Genomic DNA, 23,337 nt, shown 5'->3' with positions numbered 1-23,337 from the left:
AAAACCTAAAAAAATAAAATACAGTGTACAGTAACCTTTCGTGTTTAGACTTGGATCCCATGCCCAAAATATCTCATTACAAATATGCAAATATTCCAAAATCCAGAAGAGTCCAAAATCTAGAACACTTCTGGTCCCAAGCGGTTCGGATAAGGGATACTCAACCTGCATATAAATACTGTATTGAAATTAAGTGGAACCCAGTATTAATTTTTTAAAAAATCACAATAAGCACACATTGCTGCAAACTAGCTCTTATTTCATTTTAAATCAAAGGTTGGGCTTGCGGTCCCAAGAAGACAGCCCAATCCTTCTGTGAGTCTCTCCTTGCCCTGCTCAAGTTTAAAGCAAAAAGTGTAAGCGCAAGCACGTGCGCGCACACACACACACACACTAATTATGAGGGACCCTCAGCAATGGAGAACAATGAGGCACAAGTGGCTGGGGGGAGGGTGTTCCCTAAAATCAAAAGGTGGCACATTCTTATAGCATGAGGAAGGTATCTCCACCTGGTATCTGGGAATTTTCCCCCCCTCCACCTTCAGCCACCTGCACTCCTGAAGTTGCCAAGGGTCCCTTTTTCAGCTCTAGGGCTGCAGGAAGGAGAAGGGCAGAGAAAATTACTTGTGCTAGCAAGCACCATTGTGGTTGCTGCCCAAAATGCTTTAAATATGAATGAGGAGGGAAACGAAATACTAATTTAGTACTAATGAGGATTCAGGAAACTGCACAACTAATTTGTGGTTATGCAGGAGCTTTGGGTATTCAAAAGCAACCCCTGGAGCACACAGCAACCATCTTTTTAAAAGTGGGATCTTCAAAAGCAGTTTTTGAAATGGCTTCAAGCAAATTACATATTTGGGTCCCAGCCAATATGACCAAACTACTTGATTGATCTTGTTCCCCCAAATCTCCATTGCATTCCTAGCTCCAAGTTTTTAATAAGACCTCTATTTATTTATTTTTAAGACTGTCCAGAAAAATGCATCTTCCTCTGAAAAGAAAGAAAATTCAAACTAAAATAACCCTACGTTTCTCCAGTACTTGGGGGAACAAAAAAACCCCTTAGTTTTATTGCCCACTCTAGAAGATAAAATATTTTTTCAGCTCTCCTCTCTGATCTCACACGGAAATAACGAGGCTTTCAGGATTCAATGCATGTACTCAAATATACCACTTTATAATGTATAATGCCCTACTCAAGTTCCTGATGAATAAGCTATCAAAATGAAAGCACAACATGTTCTGGAACATAATATTTGGTGGGTTCTTTGTTTTGTTTTGTTTTAAAATGCTAAATACCAAATTGACTAGGTTTACACTGAAATTTTATGTTGCAGTCCTATGCATGTTTATTCTGAATTAAGTCCCATTGTATTTAATAAGGTTTACGTCCAGGAAAGTGTGCATAGCACTGCTACCTAAAGAAATGTAACAGATTTTCTTGTCTATTACAACTTGTCTTAAAACCCCAACTTCAAGTATACGTTGATGGGATCTGAGCTGTCAGTGATTGATCAAGAGAGGGATCTTGGGGTCGTGGTGAACAGTTCGTTGAAAGTGTCAACTCAGTGTGCAGCAGCTGTGGAAAATACCAATTCCATGCTAGGGATCATTACTGAAAATAAAACTGCTAGTATTATAATGCCCTTATACAAAACAATGGTGCGGCCACACCTGGAGTACTGCGTACAGTTCTGGTCACCATATCTAAAGAAGGACATTGTAGAACCGGAAAAGGTGCAGAAGAGGGCAACCAAGATGATCAGGGGCCTAGAGCACCTTTCTTATCAGGCAAGGCTACAACACCTGGGGCTACTTAGTTTAGAAAAAAGACGACTCCGGGGAGACATGACAGAGGCCTATAAAATCATGCATGGAGTGGAGAAAGTGGATAGAGAGAAATTCTTCTCCCTCTCACGTAACACTAGAACCAGGGGTCATCCCATGAAATTGATTGTCAGGAAATTTAGGACCAGCAAGCGGAAGTATTTTTTTCACACAACGTATAATTAACTTATAGAATTCTGTCACAAGATGTGGCAACAGCCAACAACCTGGAAGGCTTTAAGAGGAGATTGGATAACTTCAGAGGAGACATCTATCATTGGCTTCTAATCGGAGGGCTATAGGCCACCTCCAGCCTCAAAGGCAGTTTGCCTCTGAGTACCAGTTGCAGAAGAGTAACAGCAGGAAATAGGGCATGCCCTAAACTCCTGCCTGCAGACTTCCAGCGGCATCTGGTGGGCCACTGTGTGAAACAGGATGCTGGACTAGGTGGGCCTTGGGCCTGATCCAGCAGGGCTGTTCTTATGTCTGTTAGGATAGGAAACATTTAATGTAGTTTCACATTTAATGTAGTTTCACATTTTTAGACAACTCAGTCTACTTAGGTGCTTTGCAAACAAAAACTATCCAACTCATAGATTTTTACATATTTCTGATCGTGGAAACCATCTCTGATAAACTAGGCCTGCTATCTGGATAAGGTGAAAATGAACTGATGCTGCACATAAACAGAATATCTCTCTTACCACATCACTAGCTGTGCTTCTGTCGATGGTGTGCTGTCACAGCAGAGGAATCTAGGTTCCCTGTGCCTGTTTTTTATTGCCAAATGGATATTGCTCCAAACTTCTTTTAGAGTGAAAAATCCAAGTGCTTCTTGCCTCATTCTCACAAGACGATGGGATAAAAGGCATGCACAATTACTGTATGCTGTGAGGAGGCACAGGGTGCAGCATCCATAAGAAAAAGCCATTCCAGGCAAAGGAATAGGCTGTCCAGAACCACTCCAGAATCCATATACACAATGGGCCAACTGCAGGTTGCTTAGGGGAAATGGTCTTATGCAGCCCAGCCTCATTCTCGCCTCCATGAAAGCATTATGCAAGATATTCCCCTCAGGGGATGAAGCCGCTCTGGGAAGAGCAGAAGGTTTCAAGTTCCTCCCTGGCTTCTCCAAGATAGGGCTGAGAGAGATTACTGCCTGCAACCTTAGAGAAGCCGCTGCCAGTCTGTGAAGACAATATTGAGCTAGATAGACCAATGGTCTGACTCAGTATATGGCAGTTTCCTATGTGCCTATGTTCCTATTATTTTTTTGACACCTTAAAAAAAAGTGCCTCATTCCTAGACAACTTCCTTGCTTGTCAATATGGTGCCTTTCCCATCAGCACACAGGGCTATTCAACTTCAGCCCTCCTGCAGATGTTGGACTACAACTTCCATAATCCCTCACTACTGGCCACTGTGGCTGGGGATTACTTGAGTTGTAGTCCAAAAACAGCTGGGGGGGGGCAAATTGAGCAGGCCTGTTATATGCAGAGGTTTGAGTTAAACATTTTAATACACAAACATAAATGTCTTTGTAGAGGATTATAGTCTTTATCTCAGAGCAAGTTCACATGAGGGAAAGAAATGCTGACTCATCCCTGCAGAGCTTTCTGGCGAGGGCTGCTCCTATAACTCTTCTTTGTTTTTGATAGGTTCTAAAGGCTGCCGCCACCACCCCTCTCTATTACAGAGCTTGACCCTCCCTGGGCTTGGGGTGGAAATCCCAGGAGAAATTCTCTTTGGGTTTTTTCCGATTTAAAGAGTATTTTTAAAAAACAAAAACACCTTCCACATGCAAGCCTACACATGTGGAGAAAACTAATAGCTAATGAGCTCCTGAGGCATGTTTTGCACCAGAGGGGGGGGAAGAAAACCTTTCAGCCCCCACTTTCTCCTGAGTTAAAAATCCACTCAGATGAGCTTGTAAAGAAAAGAACAAAAAGAAAAACAAGTTTATTCAAATGCTACAGACTGCTTTTGTCTGTGGCTTTCTCAGCTTTTGGTTACAGGTAAAAATATTCAATCAATTACATGAATACTTCAAATTACACCCCAGATGAAATTGGGGTGGCACACTTTAAAAATTGTGGTTACCCAGTTGCAAGGAACAGGTATATAGGAAAATACAAAAGCACAATTGAAACTTACAGAGTCTTTTACAATGCTGTGGCTGGATGGGTGAAGGCTAGTGTTTCTTAGTTTAGTTATGTTGCAGATACACAATACTAGACCAGTATCAGGGATATACAAAACACACAGAAATGAAACAGAAAGTCCAATGCAAAAATCTTACTAAACAAGCTTTCTTTAGACTAAACTCCCAAAGTCACGATCCTGGCTTCCTTTTCTCGAACTCACCAAATCCTGGATGAGAATTCAAGTTTCCTGCCCTCCTGTCTTTTGAGGAGCTGAAGAGGTCATTCCATGAGAGAAATCTCCAAGCTAGCATTGACTATGAGGGAGCAAAACTCCATTGCTCCTCACAAAGACTTTCCACATATGCTTCTCTCACCTCCAGCCTAGCTACTTCTCCTAACAAAGTAACTCTCTTTCCTCCCAACGGCTCTCTAGGTACCACCCACCTGGTGTGCTGAGTGACTGGCTGAGCCCTGGAGTTCACCAGCCTGTCAGTCAGTAGAGGGTTCACTTCTAGTTAACTCTTTAGGGGAGGGATGGCTGTTCACTACAGTCTTTAAATACTAGTTTATGCAAGTTGTGTTTTACTGTGAATGTCTAATTATCCATATGATCAGAGGTGACTCAACTGTGCTTTGTTACCAACTATTTTTAATCCCAAAGCCTTATTACCTGTACAAAATGACTGCGAACATCATAAAAAGATGCAGACAAAAATGCAACATTTTTGTATTGATACAATCTTCGAAAGAAGACTTGTTAGATAATTTGTGCAGTTTCATTGGCTCGTTACCTTTCCGATATTTTGCCCCTCTTTTTTATATATGTTGAGCAAAGTAGGTTTTAAAAATATGCAAACTATGTTTTAAAAGCGTATACACATACAGTATGAGCAAGTATGTGTTGATTTGTTATATAGTAAACATTTTGTCAGCAAGATTCAAATACCTGGGCTGAGGAAATCCACTAGTCTACTAGTCTTTGATGAGTGAAAAATGATGCCTGACAAGTGAGAAGAGTCCTGATGAGTGATGTCCCAACATAGCTTGAGGAACCATCCGACAAGTAAAGTATTTTGTCTGGCTGATAAACTGAGCCAACATTTCTTCATCCCTGCATGTTGCTATGGCACATGTAGATGCTACAGAAGCAAATATGTTTTAATCCTCTGTTGTGAGCCACTCTGAAAATAATTTGTTATGGGGCGGCTAACAAAGATGATGATGATGATTATTATATACAGCACTTAAAAAATAGAAGATAAGTAGTTATATAAGCAGCTGTTGGATCTTTTATTATATTTTCCACACCTCTGCAAGTCTGTCTATCTTCTCCATCTCAATTGCTTTGATAGCACAAGCTGAAGTACCACTGCTGGAAAGCTTTGGAAGAAGGAAAAGTAGTGGACTAAGTTTTACATGAGACACTCTCCTTAGAACAGCTAAAGGCCAGACCACTGCCCTCCCCTGCTTTCGGAAAACATCAACATCTACATGCCATCAGAAGCCCTTACCCCGCCCTCAGCAGGGAACTATTTGCATGCCAAGCAATCAACACCTCTCCTACTAAGAACAGCTGTAGCACAATGAGGACTGAGAGAAAAGAATCAGCTGATTGAGAGCCTAAGAAAAAGAGAGAAAGTAGGAACTAAGGGTAAGAAAGATGGAGCACAGCTCCCTGGGAAGGGATGTTGGGGCTCTCCTCTAGTCATGTGCATGGTTTTGGTTCGGGGCCATTGGGATGACCGCCGGACCGGTTCGGAAGTCCGGCAGTCCGGAGGTTTGGGGGGGTGGGGGCCTGTAACTTTAAGGGGGGGTGAAACCAACCTGGCCACTGCATTCTGTACCAACTGGAGTTTGCGGACTATGTAAAAAGGCAGCCCCACATAGAGCGGACTGCAGAAGACAAGTCTGGAGGTTACCAGTATATGTACCAGTGTTCTGATGTTGTTCATCTCAAGAAACAGAAGCAGCTGGCATATCAGCCGAAGTTGATAGAAAGCCCCTCTGGCCACTGCCTCAACCTAAGATACCAGGGATCCAGAAGTGCACCCAGACTGCGCACCTGTTCCTTTTGAGAAAGTGTGACCCCATCTAGAACAGGCAGATCAAAATCATCTCTCGAGTTCTGACACCACACAATAAGTACCTCCGTCTTATTTGGATTCAGTCTCAGTTTATTCTCCCTCATCCAGCCCATTACTGCTTCCAGGCAGGCATTTAGGAAGGTTATGCTATCTCCTGATGAAGTTGACATGGAAGTAGATCTGGGTGTCATCAGCATACTGATAACACCCCACATCAAATCCCCTGATAATCTCTCCCAGTGGTTTCATGTAGATGTTAAAAAGCATTGGAGACAGTATGGAGCCCTGAGGGACGCCATACATAATCAGATTTTGAAAAGCAACAGTCTCCATTCAACACCATCTGGAACCTGTCCGAGAGGTAGGAGTGGAACCACTGTAAGACAGTGCCTTCCACCCTAATAATCTCAGATGTTCCAGAAGGATACTATGTGTGATAGTATTGAAAGCCGCCAAGACATCCAAAAGGACCAACAGAGTGACACATGCTCTGTCAATTTCCAATTGGAGATCATCCATCAGGCCGACCAAGGCAGTCTCCAATCCATAGCCTCCTGAAAGCTAGTTTGAAATGGGTCAAGAAATGACCGGAGTGCTGATCTAACTCCATCTTCTCATACTAGAGGTTCTAGAAAATAGAATATATTTTCTAAAGTATCTTGGATGTTGACGTCCCTGCTGTACAGATTTTCAGTATACTCCTTCCATCTCTTTTGAATCTTCTCTGAATCAGTTACTACCTGTTCTTTGGCATCCCTTAACATTCCAATTCGAGGTTGGAACCTCCCTCTGAGTTTAGAGATCTTTAGGAAATCTTGCTTTGTTTTTCAGTGTCTATTTCCATCCTCAAGGTCTTTACAGATGTTGTTGTAGTATTGTTTCTTGTCTCTTCTAACAGCTTTCTGAAATTCCCTATTAAGTTCTTTCTTGAGGTCTTTATCTTTCTTGACTTTGGTTTCTTTCCTCTTCTTGGCAATTTCAACTGTCTGTTCTGACATCCATTTTGTTTTCTTCCATTTCTTGGTTTTTGGCAGTCTCTTTTCACATTCATCCTTAACAACTTCTTTGATTTCATTCCACAGTTCCTCTGGTTCCCTATCAATGAGGTTCAGAACTTCAAAGCGGTTCCTGATATTTTCCTTGAGAATGGTGGGTACATTCTCAAGATCATATCGTGGAAGCTGGATAGTTTTATTTTTCTGCCTTCGCTTGACTTGGAACTTGCACATGAGCAGTTTGGGATCTGTTCCACAATCAGCCTCGGACCACGTTTATGCTGTTATAACTGTGCTCTTCCCCCTCCTTGCACCAATAATGTAATCAATTTGATTTCTGTGTACTCCATCTAATGAAGTCCATGTGTATAGGCGGTTTTGGTTGTATGAAGAATGTCTTAGGAATGAAGAGGTCATTGGCTTGGCAAAAACTAATAAGTTGTTCTGCTTCATTTCTGTTTCCTAGGCCATACAGTCCGAATGTGTTTCCCTCTTTACCATTTCCAACTTTGGCATTCCAGTCTCCAACCACCAGCATTATATTTTGCTTGCATGTTCTGTCAATTTCAGACTGGAGGAGGAAGATTACTTCTGACCCCTTTTTGAACTTAGCCACCTTTATTAGTGGGAATGTGCATGACATATGACCATGAAGATGGGGAGGAGAGTAGGGGTGTGCATGGTCCGGAGCCCCCCCGGACCGGCACGGGGGGGCCTGTAACTTTAAGCGGGGGGGGTGGTTGTACTTACCCCCCCCCGCCGCTCTTCCCCCTCCGGCGCTGGTCCGTTCAAATATCTTCTGGGGGTGGCAGGGTTCCTCCCTGCTGTCCCTGCCCCCATCGTTGTTAGTTTAGGTGCCAAAGAGTTAATCTGTGCAGAAAACTGGAAGAGAGAGGAGCGCTGCCAAGCCTTTTGAAAAGAGACTTGAGGAGGTAAAATGTTTGTAAAAGAGACGAGCGGCTTGCCGAGCGCTGGCGGCGCGCATGGGCCCTGCGCAGTGCGCGCGCTCGTCTCTGATGCTGCCGCGCACGCGCTATGCATACGTACAGAATGCAGTGGCCAGGTTGGTTTCTGGGTCACCTCAGAGAGACCACATTACTCCTTTGCTAATAGAGCTATACTGGCTGCCAATAGGTTTCTGGGCAAACTACAAAGTGCTGGTTATAACCTATAAAGCCCAAACCCGCTTGGGCCCTGGGTATTTAAGAGAATGTCTTTTTCATTATGAGCCCCAAAACCTTGAGGTCATCTGGAGAAGTCTGTCTCCAATTGCAACCAGCTTGGCTGGTGGCCACATGGGGGCGGGCCTTCTTGGTTGCGACCCTGAGATTGTGGAATGCGCTCCCTACTGAAATATGATCCTCCCATCTCTGATAATTTCTAAAAAGCATTTTAAAACCCACCTCTAAGTCCAAGCTTTTTCAGCTTTTTAAATTTTTAGGTTTTAATCTGTGTTTGATTTTAAATTATCTAAACTGTTTTAAAGTTATTGTTTATGTTTTTAACTTGTTATGTTATTGTTAACCACCCAGAGACAAAAGGTTGGAGCTATGTACAAATCTGATAGATTAAAAAATTGCCAAGTTGGAAGGCTACAGGAATTGAAAAATGAAGAGAATGAAGAGCTACAGAAAAATGAAAAGCAACAGAAGAAATATCAGTCAAGTCTCTAACCAAACTATGCCAGCAAATTTGGAGAACAACACTGTGGCCAACAGATTGGAAGAGGTCAGTCTACATACCTATATCAAAGAAAGGAGACCTAACAGATTGTGCAAACCATCGCACAATATCCTTAATTTCACATGCTAGCAAAATAATGCTCAGGATCATCCAATGCAGATTAGAGTCCTACATGGAAAGGGAAATGCCAGATGTTCAAGCTGGTTTCAGAAAAGGCCAAGCAACAAGAGACAACATAGCTGATGCACGCTGGATAGTTGAGAAAGCCAAGAATACCAAAATGAAGTCAATATGTGCTTTATTGACTACCGAAAAGCCTTCAATTGCATCGACCATGTCAAATTCTCCACCCAGAGACCTAAGTTTTGGGTGGTATAAAAATATGTAAAAATAAATAAATAAAAATAAATTGTGGAATATCCTTAGGAAAATGGGCATCCCAGCACATCTCATTGTTCTCATGAGACACCTATACACAGGACAGTAAGCCACAGTCCAGACAAAACATGTTGAAACAGACTGTTTCCAGATTGGCAAATGAGTAAGACAGGGCTGTCTACTTTCTCCTCCTTTATTCAAATTTTATGCTGAACATATACTGAGAGAAGCTGGAAGAGGAGCGTGGTTTTAAAGCTGGAGAAAGAAACATCAATAACCTGCGCTATGCTGATGACACCACTCTGATAGCTGAGAATGTGGATGATCTGCAAGCTCTAGTAATGAAAGCTGAGGAGCACAGTGAAAAAATGGGACGACAACTAAATGTAAATAAGACTAAACTAATGACAACGGGTACAGCAACAAGCCTCAGAATTGATAGTGAAGACACTGAAGTGGTGGATAGCTTCTACCTTTTAGGATCGACCATCAACAGTCAAGGATCCAGCACTCAAGAAATACACTGCAGACTAGCACTTGGTAGGGTTGCAATGAAGGCCTTGAGAAAAGATATTTAGATGTTGTGATGTGTCTATACCTACAAAAATTAGAATCATTCAGACAATGGTTTTTCCTGTAATACTCTATGTGATACACTAGAAGTGTGAGCACTGTAAGATATGCTCCTCAGTGGATGGAGCCGCTCTGGGAAGAGCAGAAGTTTTCAAGTTCCCTCCCTGGCTTCTCCAAGATAGGGCTGAGAAAGATTCCTGCCTGCAACCTTGGAGAAGCTGCTGCCAGTCTGTGAAGACAATACTCAGCTAGATAGACCAATGATCTGACTCAGCATACAGCAGCTTCCTATGATGCGAAAGCTGGACTTCGAAAAAGAAAGATAGAAAAAATATTGATGCTTTTGAACTTTGGAACTGGAAAGACTTTTTAGGATACCATGGACAGCTAGGAAAACAAACAAACTGATCATAGAACAAATCAATCCAGAATTTTCACATGAGGCACAAATGCCTAGGCTCAAACTATCATACTTTGGACACATTATGCGAAAACCCAGCTCCCTTGAAAAGTCCATAATGCTGAGAAAAGTCGAAGGAAAGAGAAGAAGAGGATGGCCAGCAGAAAGGTGGATGGACTCAATTACGACAGCAATGAATGCACCACTGAGAGACTTCAAAGGCCAAGTTGAATACAGATCATCCTGGAGAGAATCTATCTGTGTTGTCGCTTAGAGTCAACACTGACGGCACTTAATCAATCAATCAATCAATCAATCACATACTCATATCATGACCTGAAACTGGGATGTAAGCAGGGATGGCAGGTCAACACAGCTGTTACCCACTGATCCACCAGGATCACCATTCATTCCTATTTCATGCCTAGTAATACCCAGGCTCTACAACCAGCTGACAGTCACTACTCTAATTATAGGTATGACCAAAGAACATCAACATGAACATCTGCTGATCTATCTGGTAAGTACTTTTGTTTGTGTGTTGGGGCAGTAGGGCAGGACAGTCAAATGACAAAGAAAATGGGCAGACTTAAGCCAAGGAACACCAAGAAAAAATTCCAGCGTTGATACCAACCAGCATCTATCTGTGTACAAAAACTAGTCATGGATGTAGGTAAGAAACCACATTTTGAAGAAATCCTTTCTCTGGGTACAAAAATATTGAAAGTGTGGGTCCTGATAACACTGGGAGCATGGAAGGACTAAGCTCAGAATGGGGCCGAACTTTAAAAGGAGCTTAATGCAATACTAATATTAAACCATAATTAACTCAACTGAAATTAGCCCTTTCTGAATGGAGCTCAAGAGAGCAAGCCACATAGCTTGGTGGGAATTTCACTACAGGTAGTTGCAACATAAAGATTCAAGATTAGAAGATTTCCGACGTGCAAAGGAGCAACAAAAAATAAATAATAATTGTGAAACATAATGATTATATGAAAGTGACCCTAATTTTTCTCACAAGTGATGTATAGAATATAATGTAGTCTGAAATGTGTCAATTATGATTGTTAACGAAAAACAAAAAGTGGAAAACAGACATTTTAAACCTGTATTAATATTCTAGGTAAAGAAGTTTGACTTAATTTACAGATACAGGAAATGTAAAAACTGATTTAACTGTCATATGTGAAAAAAGCCTAAGGCACAACCTTGCGAATCACTGCTGCAAGGTCAAACTATGCAAAACTAACCTCCTGAATCAGTCTCTCAGCTATACAGAATTTCCAGCACTGCAACATGCTTTTCTGACCTTCAAATACTTGTTAAGAAACACAAAGCTAACTGTAGTCTCGTGAGCCTTCTCTCATTTGTAAAGTACTATCAGACAATTAGGAAAGTATTACATTTGGGACAGAGCGACTAAGGTCATTATTGAATTCTCCACCAATTTTAGCGCAATAAATAAAGGTCTCTATGCACTAGGAAACTGAATTTTCCTCCAAACATTTATTAATAAGCATTATATTAAGATTAATAGCAACAATTTGTTTTTAAAAGCAGCAGCAGCAGCAGATTATGAGATACCCACCCACCCACCCCAAAAAAGGCATTTCATTACCAGAACACGTACTTTGCGTACACTTTAAAGGCATATACAGAGATATGCCAACAACAGCTACTCTCAAACCTCTAGTGGGCATTATTAAAATCTGAAAATAGTTCTGTAACATGTCAGCTAAGACCCACTACAAGAAAGGTGCAGTGGTAAGCAAACTCTGAATTATATTTAACAGAATTCAAAAATACATAATGTTAACATGCAAGCGAAACAACTTTTCAAACAAGTGCATGTACAAAAACATCAGAGAACAGATGTAAATCTCTAAAGATGAAAGAAGCTGCTGCACACTTAAAAGCTCAGAATCAGAAGATAATATTGGACTGTACAAAAGTACTACAAGAGCAACATGATAATAAGCAAGAATTACATCAATTCATTTTCACCTTTTTTTTCATTATTTTGCTTATCTTCCTATTTCTCTGCTTCAGACCAATCCTGCCTGGTTGCCAAACTTTCTCTTTTGATGTGTTTAAGATGCCTTGAAAAATCATTCTTAAAATGTTCCTCATGTGTAAAGGCACAAACAAAAATAAAATAAAAATAAAAAGTGAAAGCTAGAATCTAAAATCGTTTCTGTGCACTGGCTACAGTGAGAATCTACTTAAATGGATATCCCTCTGGTCTGCTGGTGTATGAATACAAGAGGTAATGACGTGCCAAGATAAGACATCCTAATGAAACAAGACAGGCCAGAGTTGTGACAGCAAGTAGATATGGTGGATTGAATTTCACCTAATTAGGCAGGCTTACAGTTAGAAGTTCTGTTCATCAAGCATGTACTACTAACCACGGCATCAGTTTAAGAAGTGTCACGTGCAAATGATGGACAAATTTGAAAGCAATTATTGCAAACATAAGTAGAAAATGGAGATCGTTTCCATTGGGGTGGGGACACTTTCGGCTTTCTTCAAAACCTATTTTAGCCAGCTTCTACAACATCAAGTACATGATCGTTCTAGCTACCAGTTGTAAAGGCAATACAAACAGCAGCAATTATTTTCAGTGGCGATCATTGCTATATCTTCCTGATCAAAGCTGTTCACATGCCACTACTTTTTCATTACCGTAGCCCCAAGCAGTTTCCTCTCCATCAGTGGCTGACAGCCAGACTAAGTTAACCACGGGTTGCCCCATTGAAATTAATGTGGCAAGTTAGCCATGACAAATTTGTTCTATTTCAATGGGACTACTCACTAGTACCTTAGTCTGGCTGCCAGCCACTGCCAATTAAGTTGAACCATTTTACTTTTAATATGCCTATATGACCTGTAGAACCTAGAATGAGGTTCTTACAGAACATTTACAGAATGTTCTTGATTAGACATCAGGATTGACATGTATTTGAGCAGAGCCAATGGATCCCAGAAATATCAGCAGCTGGCAATCTTTCCCAAGCAAATCACGCTGAAGAGGAAGCAAGTTAAATACTAGTAACACTTTAGTCAATCCAGTTTAATTAAGGAAAAAGAAACATTGGTAGACTTACCATGAATAGTTGTTGTTTTTAGGTATGGGGAGGGCATCCTAACTTGACGGGTTGTCAGCCTTCTCATGCTTCAAGACAGGGCCAATCAGATTTCAGATCTGTATATACTATGCTGCTCCAGCCACACCCAACCCAGTTCCGGGACTGTGAGCAAAAAACCTGTAGCCCCACACTGGAGAAAAAACTCTGGTTTTCAACCACCAGAGAAACAGAACGAACAAGAAGGTCAACCAGGGAAATCCAGAGACCTCCAAAGGAAGAAAAAGAACAGGGATAGCACAATCTTGAATCCTGGGAGTAGCCCCGCCACCCAAGAAATATCATTCCTTTCCTAGCATCCGCAAGAGGGCCAGATGCCCTCCCCATACCTTGAAAAAGAACAATTCACGGTAACTCTACCAACATTTCTTTTTCCGAGAAATGGGGAGGGCATCCTAACTGTACCCAAGCTGGATGAAATCAAGGGCGAGGAGTGAATGCCTAGACCACCCACTGCAGAATTGTCCTTCCAACCGCCGCCTAGGGATCATAGAAGGAAGAAATCTTACAGTGTCTCACAAAAAGAGAAACAGAACTCCATGTGGCCGCTTTACAAATCTTCTCCAGGGGAGCTCTTGCTGAGAAAGCTGCCAATGCAGCCGCACTTCTCATTGAATGCGCTGTGATACCACTGGGCACAGGTAGGTTCAATGTCTCATAAGCCAAGGCTATAGAAGCCCTAAGCCACCAGGCCAAAAACAATTTAGAAGCTTTGGTCCTGAGGGAGCCTGCTTGAAAAGAAACAAAGGAAGAGTCCGATTTCCTAAAAGACTGAGTTTGGTGGGTATAATTTCTTAAAGCCCTTCACACATCCAACTTATGCCACACACATTCCTTAGGATGCGTGGGCTTGGAACAGAATGAAGGTAACACCACTTCCTGGCTTCTATGGAAAATAGAATTGATCTTTGTCAAGATAGGATCCAACTTTAAAACAACTGACTCTTTTTTGAAAAATACACAACTCATCTCTCACTGAGAGGGCAGCCAACTCCGAGACCCTCCTAGAAGAGGTTATTTTATTTATTCATTCATTCATTCTATTTCTATACCACCCTTCCAAAAATGGCTCAAAGCGGTTAAGGTTATCGCCACTAAGAATAAAACCTTGGACAAATACCTCAAAGCAATAGAACTGAGAGGTTCAAATGGAGCCTTGGTCAAGGTATTTAAAACCTTATTTAAATCCCAAGTGGGAAACCTGTGGATAGTGGGAGGAGCCAAATTACTCGCTCCCTTCAAAAACTGACTAATATGGGGATGCAAAGATGAAGAACCAGAATCCCTGAGGTCCGAAACAGACGACAGAACAGAGAACTGCCGCCTTAAGGACGAAGACCACTCTCTAAACCAGACTGCAGAAACCCCAAAACTTCTAACACTCTAGCAGAAGTCAGAAGGACGTCGTGCTTTGCTGTCCAAGAACAGAAGGCAGGCCAGGTAAGCTGATATATGCAAGAGGTGGACGCCCTCCTGAACGCCAGGATGGTATCTTGAACCTGAGAGGAATACCTTTTATCCGCTAAGAGCTTGCGCTCAACCTCCAGGCATGAAGTCTCAGCCAGCCGAGATCCGGTTGCAGGAGAGGACTCTGGGAAAGCAGGTCTTTTCTGAGAGGAAGTGGCCACAGAGGTTGAACCGACATGGACACCAGCTCCGAGAACCAAGGTCTGCATGGCCAATATGGAACAATGAGAACAACTTCCGCCCTTTCCACTACAATCTTCCGCAGCCCCAGACCTAGTATTGGCATCGGAGGAAAGGTGTACAGCAACCCTGGAGGCCAGGGAGATACTAAAGCATCCATCTCTTCTGCCTGTCTGCAGTGATGCCTGGCAAAGAACCTCGGGAGCTTGGTATTGTGCATGGTTGCAAAAAGATCCAGTGGATGAGGACCGTACCTGTGTACAATCTGATCGAACACCGCCGGAAGCAGCGACCACTCCACCAGGTCTTAGCCAGTCTGCCTGGAGAATATCCTCCCTGCTCAGGTATTCAGCCACTATGACTTCAAGTTCAGCTATGCCCAGGCCAGAAAGCGATCCGCCTCCTGCATAAGCACTTGCGACCTCGTGCCACCTTGATGGTGTACATGGGCCTTGGCCATCACATTGTCCGTTCTGACCATGGCATGACGATTCTGAATTAGCCCCTGGAACTGTAACAGAGCCAGGCGTATGGCCTTCAATTCTAGCCAATTGATACTGAACTGGAGATCCTCTTCCAGTCATATTACTTGAGCATTGTGATCGAGACAGTGTGCCCCCCAGCCAGATAGGCTCGCATCTGTTGTAACCACAACCTTTAGTGGAGTATCAAGAGGAATACTCCTCTCCAGTGCTGGAGAAAGTCACCATAGAAAGGATTCCCTGACCTTGGAAGGAAGAGTAACCTTCAAATGCTGCTTTTCCATGATCTCTAACTGAAAAGGAAGAAGAAACTATTGGAGAGGTGTTGAATGCCACCTGGCCCAGGGAGTACAGTCCAGGCAGGCAATCAAGTGTCCCAAAATTTGAAACATGAGGTCCCCTTTCTTCTTCAGCATCCAAGAAGCGAAAGTCTCTCTGAGCTTGTTCTGACACTCTACTGATAGAGACACTAATGCCAACTTCATATTGAAAAGCACTCCCTGATGTAGCAGAATGTGAGAGACAGTTGAAGATGACTCTTCAAACGGTTGATAATGAAACTGTGTTCCTCCAGAATGTGGACCGTGCAGGTGACATTGCTGATTGCTTGATGGTAGGACACTGATCTGATCAACACATTGTCCAAATATAGATAGGCCTGAATTCCCAGGAGTGCACAATGACAGCTACCATCAATTTTGTAAATACTCGGGGCACCAATGACAGGCCAAAAGGCAATGCTCTGTATTGGAACTGCTGTTGATTGTAAGCAAACCTCAGGAAACGATGATACCGTGGGTGAATTGGGACGTGCAGATAAGCCTCCGACAAGTCTATAGATGAAAGCCAATTCTCCGGGTGGAGCAATCTCTTAATGGACTTTAACGACTCCATCCTGAAGGTCCGCTTCCTCACAAAGCAGTTTAGACGTTTCAGGTCGCGAATCGCACACCAGGTGTCATCCTTCTTTGCAACCGAGAAGAGCAAAGAAAACACGCCTTGCTATGATTCCACCATAGGAACTGGCTCTACGGCCCAAATCTGTACCAGATGAAGAATAACCTGCTCCATCAGAAGCCTTTTGGAATGCTGTCTGGAGACAGAAGTTACGAAAAGAAAATAGTGGGGAACAGATACGAAATCTATTGAATAACCCTGGGTAACCGTACGAATAACCCACTGATCGGTGGGATCAGCACCTAGGTCCTGGCAAAGTCCAGGAGACGGCCCTCAACCAGGACGGAGTCACTGCTTACGATTCCTGGAATCTGCGCTGTTGGAGAAGGAGCCCAATCAATTCTTATTCTGTCCCCTGTTCCTGCCGGACCAGGATGGTTTCCAGGACCCTCTGAATGCGAAGCCTCAGTTGTCTTTGTCTCTGTCAGTGCCCCTGAAGCCAGCATAACCTGTGCAGGGTGAATTCCTGTAGGGACGAAAGGAACTCTGAAATGAGGAATTAAACCCTCTATGAGCTTCCCCTCGCCCCATAGGCATGGCTTTTTTTTTTTTTTTTTTGGTCACGGGTTTCAACTAAAACCGGATCTAAAGACTCTCCGAATGACTTCCCTCCTAAAAAGGGAGTAGCAGCCAAGGCAACTTTGACTTCGTGTCTATTTTCCAATGTCTCAGCCATAAGCCTCTCCTGACCGCCACCCCTGCTGCCATGGCATGGGAGGCATGTTGCAGACAATCAAGGCTTGAGTCAGCCATAAGAGCAGACGCCCTGGCCAATTTATAAAGACATTGCCGAAGTTCAACATTTTCTGGAGGCACCAGTCTTATCAGTTCTTTTGCCCAAAGAATGGACGCCCTAGCAAAGATTGCATTGGTAGTCACTGCTCTAATGACAGTGGCCGAGGCCTCGTGACCTTTTCGTAGAAGATGATCCGCCTTCTTCTCCTCAGGTGACTTTAAAAAACTCATTGCCTTCCTTATTCAGCTACGCACACGACACTAATTGCACCACAGGAGCATCTACAATGAGAGTAGCTAACAAAGTCATAACGTCAGACGGTAGAGTATATAATTTCTTAGGAAAAGTCAAAACAGGTTTAGTGGTAACAGGCACCCCACATTCTGCTAACATTACATCCATGAAGAGAGTGGGAAAGGAACCGTGGCTGTTGAAGCCGAGTTAGAGGGAAAAACCTCTTGATCTAAACCTGAAGTTTAAGGAACCCCTGATTCTGGGGACACATCCTTAATAACTCTTCACTTTGGCCAACAAAACCTTGAACTCTGACAAGGAAAACAAACAAGAAGAGCTGGGCTTCTCTTGAGGAGGGTTCTGTTCATCAGATAATTCCCCTTCTTCCTTTTCTAACTCAGAGGACTCTGTGTCAGAAGCAACAGCAGCAGAGCAATGAGGTGGAGGCACAGCAGTAACAACAGAAGAGGCTGCTGCTGGCAGAGGAGCCACTAGGGGGGTGTTTAGGTGCCCTAATCCGACAGTGGCACTCTTTTTCTTTTATGGAGCCTCCTTTTAGAGGGGAGGGGAAACTGAAACTGCTTGCTCTATGGAATAGCCCTTCTGAGGGCTTGAATCGGGGGAAGAAGAAAAGGAAGGGCACCTAGGGCACTTAGCCAGGGCTTCAGATGCCACTCCCTGCCCCCGCAAGGCAGCCCTCTCACACCCAGGGGGTGGGGGAGCAATGGCAGCTAAGAACCCAACTGTTCCAACAAAGGAGACACCAGGGACAAACATTGTTTTTTAACAAAGTCCCCCAACCACTGCAACTCACCAGCTGACAAAGCCTCATTGTTAGGGCTGGTAATAGTCTCAGGTGTTTCTGAGCGTATCCCCTGTAGGAGTGCAGAAGCAGCGAGTGGCAAGGCCAAAGGCAAAGCCTTAGAAAGAGGTATGGGCTGAGGAGAGACCATAATGACCGCCATGGTTTTGGCGGGAATCTCAGAGACTGTCGTTGGTGATAGCCACACCCGTACTGCCTGTAGCTGAAGCCTCTCACAAAGCAGAGCTTCGCCGGTGGCCAGCTTGCATTCCTTTTTCTTTTAGGCCACGTCTGGCCATGGTTTTGGCAGGAATCTCAGAGACTGTCGTCGGTGATAGCCGCGCCCGTGCTGCCTATAGCTGAAGCCTCTCACAAAGCGGAGCCCCGCCGGAGGCCAGCTTGCATTCCTTTTTCTTTTAGGCCATGTTTGGGCCCTTTAAGTGTTGGGTCTTCTTTGCTGCTTTTTGGGGCAGAACGAGCTCTAGGCATGGAGCCATCTCAGAGCTTTTAGCTATCGTTCCCTCAGAAAGCCCAGCAGTGCACACAGCAGCGGTCCCAGACACCGCATAGGCGGGTGCCAACATAGCCTCTGAGAGGGGGCCCTCCGAAAGGGCACCCTTCAGCATGTCACCGCAATGTGAAAGTTCCATGAGTGGAACAAGTGCGGAGACACAAACCAAAAAGGTAGAACATAACAAAGGAAAAACAAGCCTAAGGCAGCTAGAAGCTAGAATAGACTGGGCAGTTTCTGGACTGTCTTGAAGGGAGACAGGACCGGAACTGGGTTGGGTGTGGCTGGAGCAGCACAGTATATACAGATCTGAAATCTGATTGGCCCTGTCTTGAAGCATAAGAAGGCTGACAACCCGTCAAGTTAGGATGCCCTCCCCATTCCTCGGAAAACTGCATAGTAAGAACAGTTACGTATACTATCACCTATTTATATCCATAATCTACAGGATTGTAGGACTTGCTGGCACAGGCTGCCTACCCTGTTGGTTCTAATAGTACCTGCTGGAGTACTTTACTGTACCTAGCAAGGAGCTATAGATATCAAGCAAAGTACAAAGAGGACAGGCCTGGAAGGCCTAGGCAGATACCCTTAGCTTAGCCAAAGACTCACCTGCCAAAAGCAGGCTACCTAATAACTCACTCTTATCACAAGACCTCTCTCTGCAAAAATTTGAACTAATCTGTTCCACAGGAGGAAGATGAATGGGAAGTTAAAGTTGTCTATAAATGAAAAATACAATTCCATAATGGTCCCTCTGACATATATAACAACTAGAATAATTGGTTTTATGCACACTTTGCACATTCTACAAATCATTGTTTTTAGGATACATATGCAAAAACATGTTTTTAAAATGAAATTCTGAAAAGTTACTTATTGGAAGGGAAAACTGGGATACAACATGTAATGTCTAAAATTTTAAGTGGTTGGATTTCACGATTTGAGGCTTTTAATTAAACATAAAACCATTTACATTTTAGCCTCATTTTGTTAACTTTTGCTTACATCTTAAGCACCACCTCACAATGAAACCAATTTTTTCCTTAAAAAAAAGTGCCATTTTCATGAACTATAAATGTCACACTCTGAAAAGGGCACTTTCACTATGAAATAATTCTGAATGCATTCTAAGAAAGACTGTTCGGACCCCACAGAAGAGAAAGCATATCTTCCCTGCTTCAAAAATGAAACAATGGTAACATCTACACTGCAGAACAGGAGTTCCTCACATTTGTCCCAGTGAGTCTCCTTAATTCATCAAAGAAACTGTTTGATCATTGTCCAAATATAACTTAACAGCATATGCAAAGTAACAAAGGATTGATTTCTAGTGCCCTGGAAGCTGAGAAGGAGGGAAAGCCCCACCAACAATAACACAAGGGTAAGCCCTCGAAGCAGGTGACTAAAACATTTTGGAGGCAGAAAATTGTTGTGGGCTTATATAAAAGGTATTTTAATTAAGCATAATATAGCACTTATTTTACACAAGCACTAGAGTTTTGCTTTCTAGTTCTTCTCCAGGTTTGGAAATTAAATACAGTTGCTGACATATTGTGGCATCTTATGCCAACATTTCCAATCGGAAACTGCTGGGGGGATCTAAGCACATGTCAGCGGTCTTGTGCAAGAGCACAAACTCTTAAAGTTGTGAACCTGCAGTATGGGAATGCATGAAACTTCCATTGGAAGCAAAAACTACAAGTGCTGGGGCACACTAAAACTAAAAACATGAAACTAAAGTGCTGGGGCACAACTTTAAGAATTTATATACTTGCACAAGACTGCCAGCACTTTCTTAGACACCTGCAGCAATGCAGGCTGATCGGAAACTCTGGCCTAAGGCTACACAATATGTCATCCACTGAGGTGTAAGTTCATATATGGCTAAGATTAAATCTGATGTAGGAACAAAACATTTCCATATAAAAATAAGCAAGGCAGGAAGTCACACAAACTGATTTATCAATGATACAAAACAAAAAGTGCAATACTTCCTCTCATTTCCTACAAAGAAACACATTAGGTTGCATCCTAAATTGTTCTGCAAACAAAAGAAATTCAGTCTGCTCAAAGACAGCTGATTTTCATTGGACACCCCTACCCTTTCAACTGTACTGCAGGCCCTCATGCCACATGCCATTTTGTTCTACTTGCTTGAATGGCTGTTATTTCATTCACGTAAGAACTTGGGGTGCAATCCATTACGTACAGCAGGGGAAGCTGACTTAATTAGCATAGGCCCCCTCCAGTCCAAGAGGCAAGATGCCTCTAAATACCGGTTGCAGGGGAGCAACAGCAGAAGAGAAGGTATGCCCTCACATAAGAATATAAGAACAGCCCTGCTCGGGCCCAAGGCCCATCCTGTTTCACACAGTGGCCCACCAGATGCTATTGGAAGCCTGCAGCAGGAGTTGAGGGCATGCCCTCTCTCCTGCTGTTACTCCCTTGCAACTGGTACTCAGAGGCATCCTGCCTTTGAGGCTGGAGTTGGCCCTCCAACTAGTAGCCGTTGATAGACGTCTCCTCCATGAAGTTATCCAGGCCCATCCACGTTGCTGGCTGTCACCACATCTTGTGGCAGAGAATTCCACAACTTGATTATGTGTTGTGTGAAAAAATACTTCCATTTGCTGGTCCTAAATTTCCTGGCAATCAATTTCATGGGATGACCCCTGGTTCTAGTGTTATGTGAGAGGGAGAAGAATTTCACTCTATCCACTTTCTTCACTCCATGCATGATTTTATAGATCTCTATCATGTCTCCCCGCAGTCATCTTTTTTCTAAACTAAGTAGCCCCAGGTATTGTAGCCTTGCCTCATAAGAAAGGTGCTCTAGGCCCCTGATCATCTTGGTTGCCCTCTTCTGCACCGTTTCCGGTTCAACAATGTCATTTTTTTAGAAGTGGTGACCAGAATTGTACGCAGTATTCTAGGTGTGGCTGCATCATAGTTTTGTATAAGGGCATTATAATATGAGCAGTTTTATTTTCAGTCCCCTCCCTAATGATCCCCAGCATGGAATTGGCCTTTTTCAGAGCTGCTGCACATTGAGTCAACACTTTCAACGAGCTTCCACCATGACCCCAATATCCCTCTCCTGGTCAGTCACTGACAGCTCAGATTCCATCAGCGTATACTCGAAGTTGGGGTTTTTCATCCCAATGTGCATCACTTTACACTTGCCAACACTGAACCGCATTTGCCATTTTGTTGCCCACTCACCCAGTTTGGAGAGATCCTTTCGGAGCTCCTCACAATCCGTTTTGGATTTCACTACCCGAAAGAGTTTGGTATCATCAGCAAATCTGGCCACCTCAATGCTTACCCCTACTTCTAGATCATTTCTGAATAAATTAAAAAGCACCGGTCCCAGAACAGATCCCTGGGGGACCCCACTTCTTACTTCCCTCCATTGTGAAAACTCTCCATTTATACCTACCCTCTGTTTCCTGTCTTTCAACTAGTTAGCAATCTACATATATACTTGTCCCCTTATCCCATGACTGCTAAGTTTTCTCAGGAGTCTTTGATGAGGAACTTTGTCAAAAGCTTTTTGGAAGTCCAGGTATACTGTGTCAACTGGATCACCCTTATCCACAAACTTGTTGACATTTTCAAAGAACTCCAAAAGGTTTGTGAGGCAAGATTTTCCTTTGCAGAAGCCATGCTGGTTCTCTCCCAGCAGGGCCTGTTCTATGTGCTTTATATTTTATCCTTGAGGATGCTTTCCATCAATTTGCCTGGAACGGACTTTAAGCTAACCGGCCTATAATTTCCCGGATCGCCCCTGAATCCCTTTTTGAAAATCAGTGTTACATTCACTACTTTCCAGTCCTCCAGTACAGAGCCCAATTTCAGGGATTAGTTATATATTTGAGCAAGGAGGTTGGCAATTTAACATTTGAGTTCTTTGAGGACTCTAGGAAGGATGCCGTCCAGCCCTGGCAATTTGCTAGTTTTCCGTTTTTCCATACAGTTTAGAAGATCTTCTCTTGTCACTGCTATCTGACTCAGTTCTTTAGCCTCCATCCCAGAAAAGCCTGGTTCAGGAACAGGTATATGCTCAGTATCCCCTGCCGTGAAGACGGATGCAAAGAACTCATTGAGCTTCTCTGCAACCTCTATATCCTCCTTAATAATCCCTTTCACTACCTCATTATCCAAAAGTCCAACCGCCTCTCTGGCAGGTTTCCTGCACCTGATGTATTTACAGAATTTTTGTTATTCCCCCTTGATGCTTTTGGCTAGATGTTCCTCAAACTCTCTTTTTGCCTCCCTTATTGTCACCTTGCATTTCTTTTGCCAGAGTTGGTGTTCCTTTCTGTTCTCTTCATTTGGGCAGGCCTTCCAATTTCGGAAGGAAGTCTTCTTCCCTTTTATGGCTTCCTTGACTCTATTGGTAAGCCATGCTGGCATCCTCCTGGACTTAGTGGTACCTTTCCTTCTTTGGGGTATACAATCTAACTGGGCTTCTAGTATTGTGGTTTTGAGTAAACTCCATGCATTCTGGAGCAAAGCGACTCTCCTGATTTTCCCCTTTCAGCTTTCTTTTCATCATACTCCTCATTTTGGAGAAGTTTCCTCTTCTGAAATTCAAAGTGTCTGTGTTAGACTTCCTTGGTGATTCTCTCCCCACATGTATGCTGAATTTGATCGCACTATGGTCACTGTTCCATAAAGGGTCGATGACACTGACATTCCGCACCAAGTCCTGGGTGCCACTCAGGAT

General features: G+C 43.2%; 1 protein-coding gene across 8 annotated transcripts in view; it reads right to left on the bottom strand.

Annotated features, from left to right (window-relative positions):
- Nucleotides 1-23,337, bottom strand: part of PPP1R13B (protein phosphatase 1 regulatory subunit 13B) — a 129,901-nt gene that overhangs the window by 85,515 nt on the left and 21,049 nt on the right. For 2 of the 8 annotated variants that reach the window (XM_053282484.1, XM_053282498.1), the window contains exon 1: nucleotides 12,095-12,277. The exons of 1 other annotated variant lie outside the window; for it this stretch is intronic. In XM_053282484.1, the coding sequence (XP_053138459.1) occupies nucleotides 12,095-12,220 (126 nt within the window). In that variant the 5' untranslated portion in view covers nucleotides 12,221-12,277. Of the gene's footprint in view, nucleotides 1-12,094; nucleotides 12,282-23,337 lie in introns of those variants that run through there. 5 more of the 8 variants (XM_053282514.1, XM_053282493.1, XM_053282462.1 and 2 more) reach the window with 4 other exon arrangements.

This window comes from Hemicordylus capensis, chromosome 1, assembly GCF_027244095.1.
Source record: "Hemicordylus capensis ecotype Gifberg chromosome 1, rHemCap1.1.pri, whole genome shotgun sequence".
Classification (NCBI taxonomy): domain Eukaryota; kingdom Metazoa; phylum Chordata; class Lepidosauria; order Squamata; family Cordylidae; genus Hemicordylus; species Hemicordylus capensis.
The sequence above is the reverse complement of the archived record's forward strand: the minus strand, read 5'-3'. Positions and strand labels throughout refer to the sequence as shown.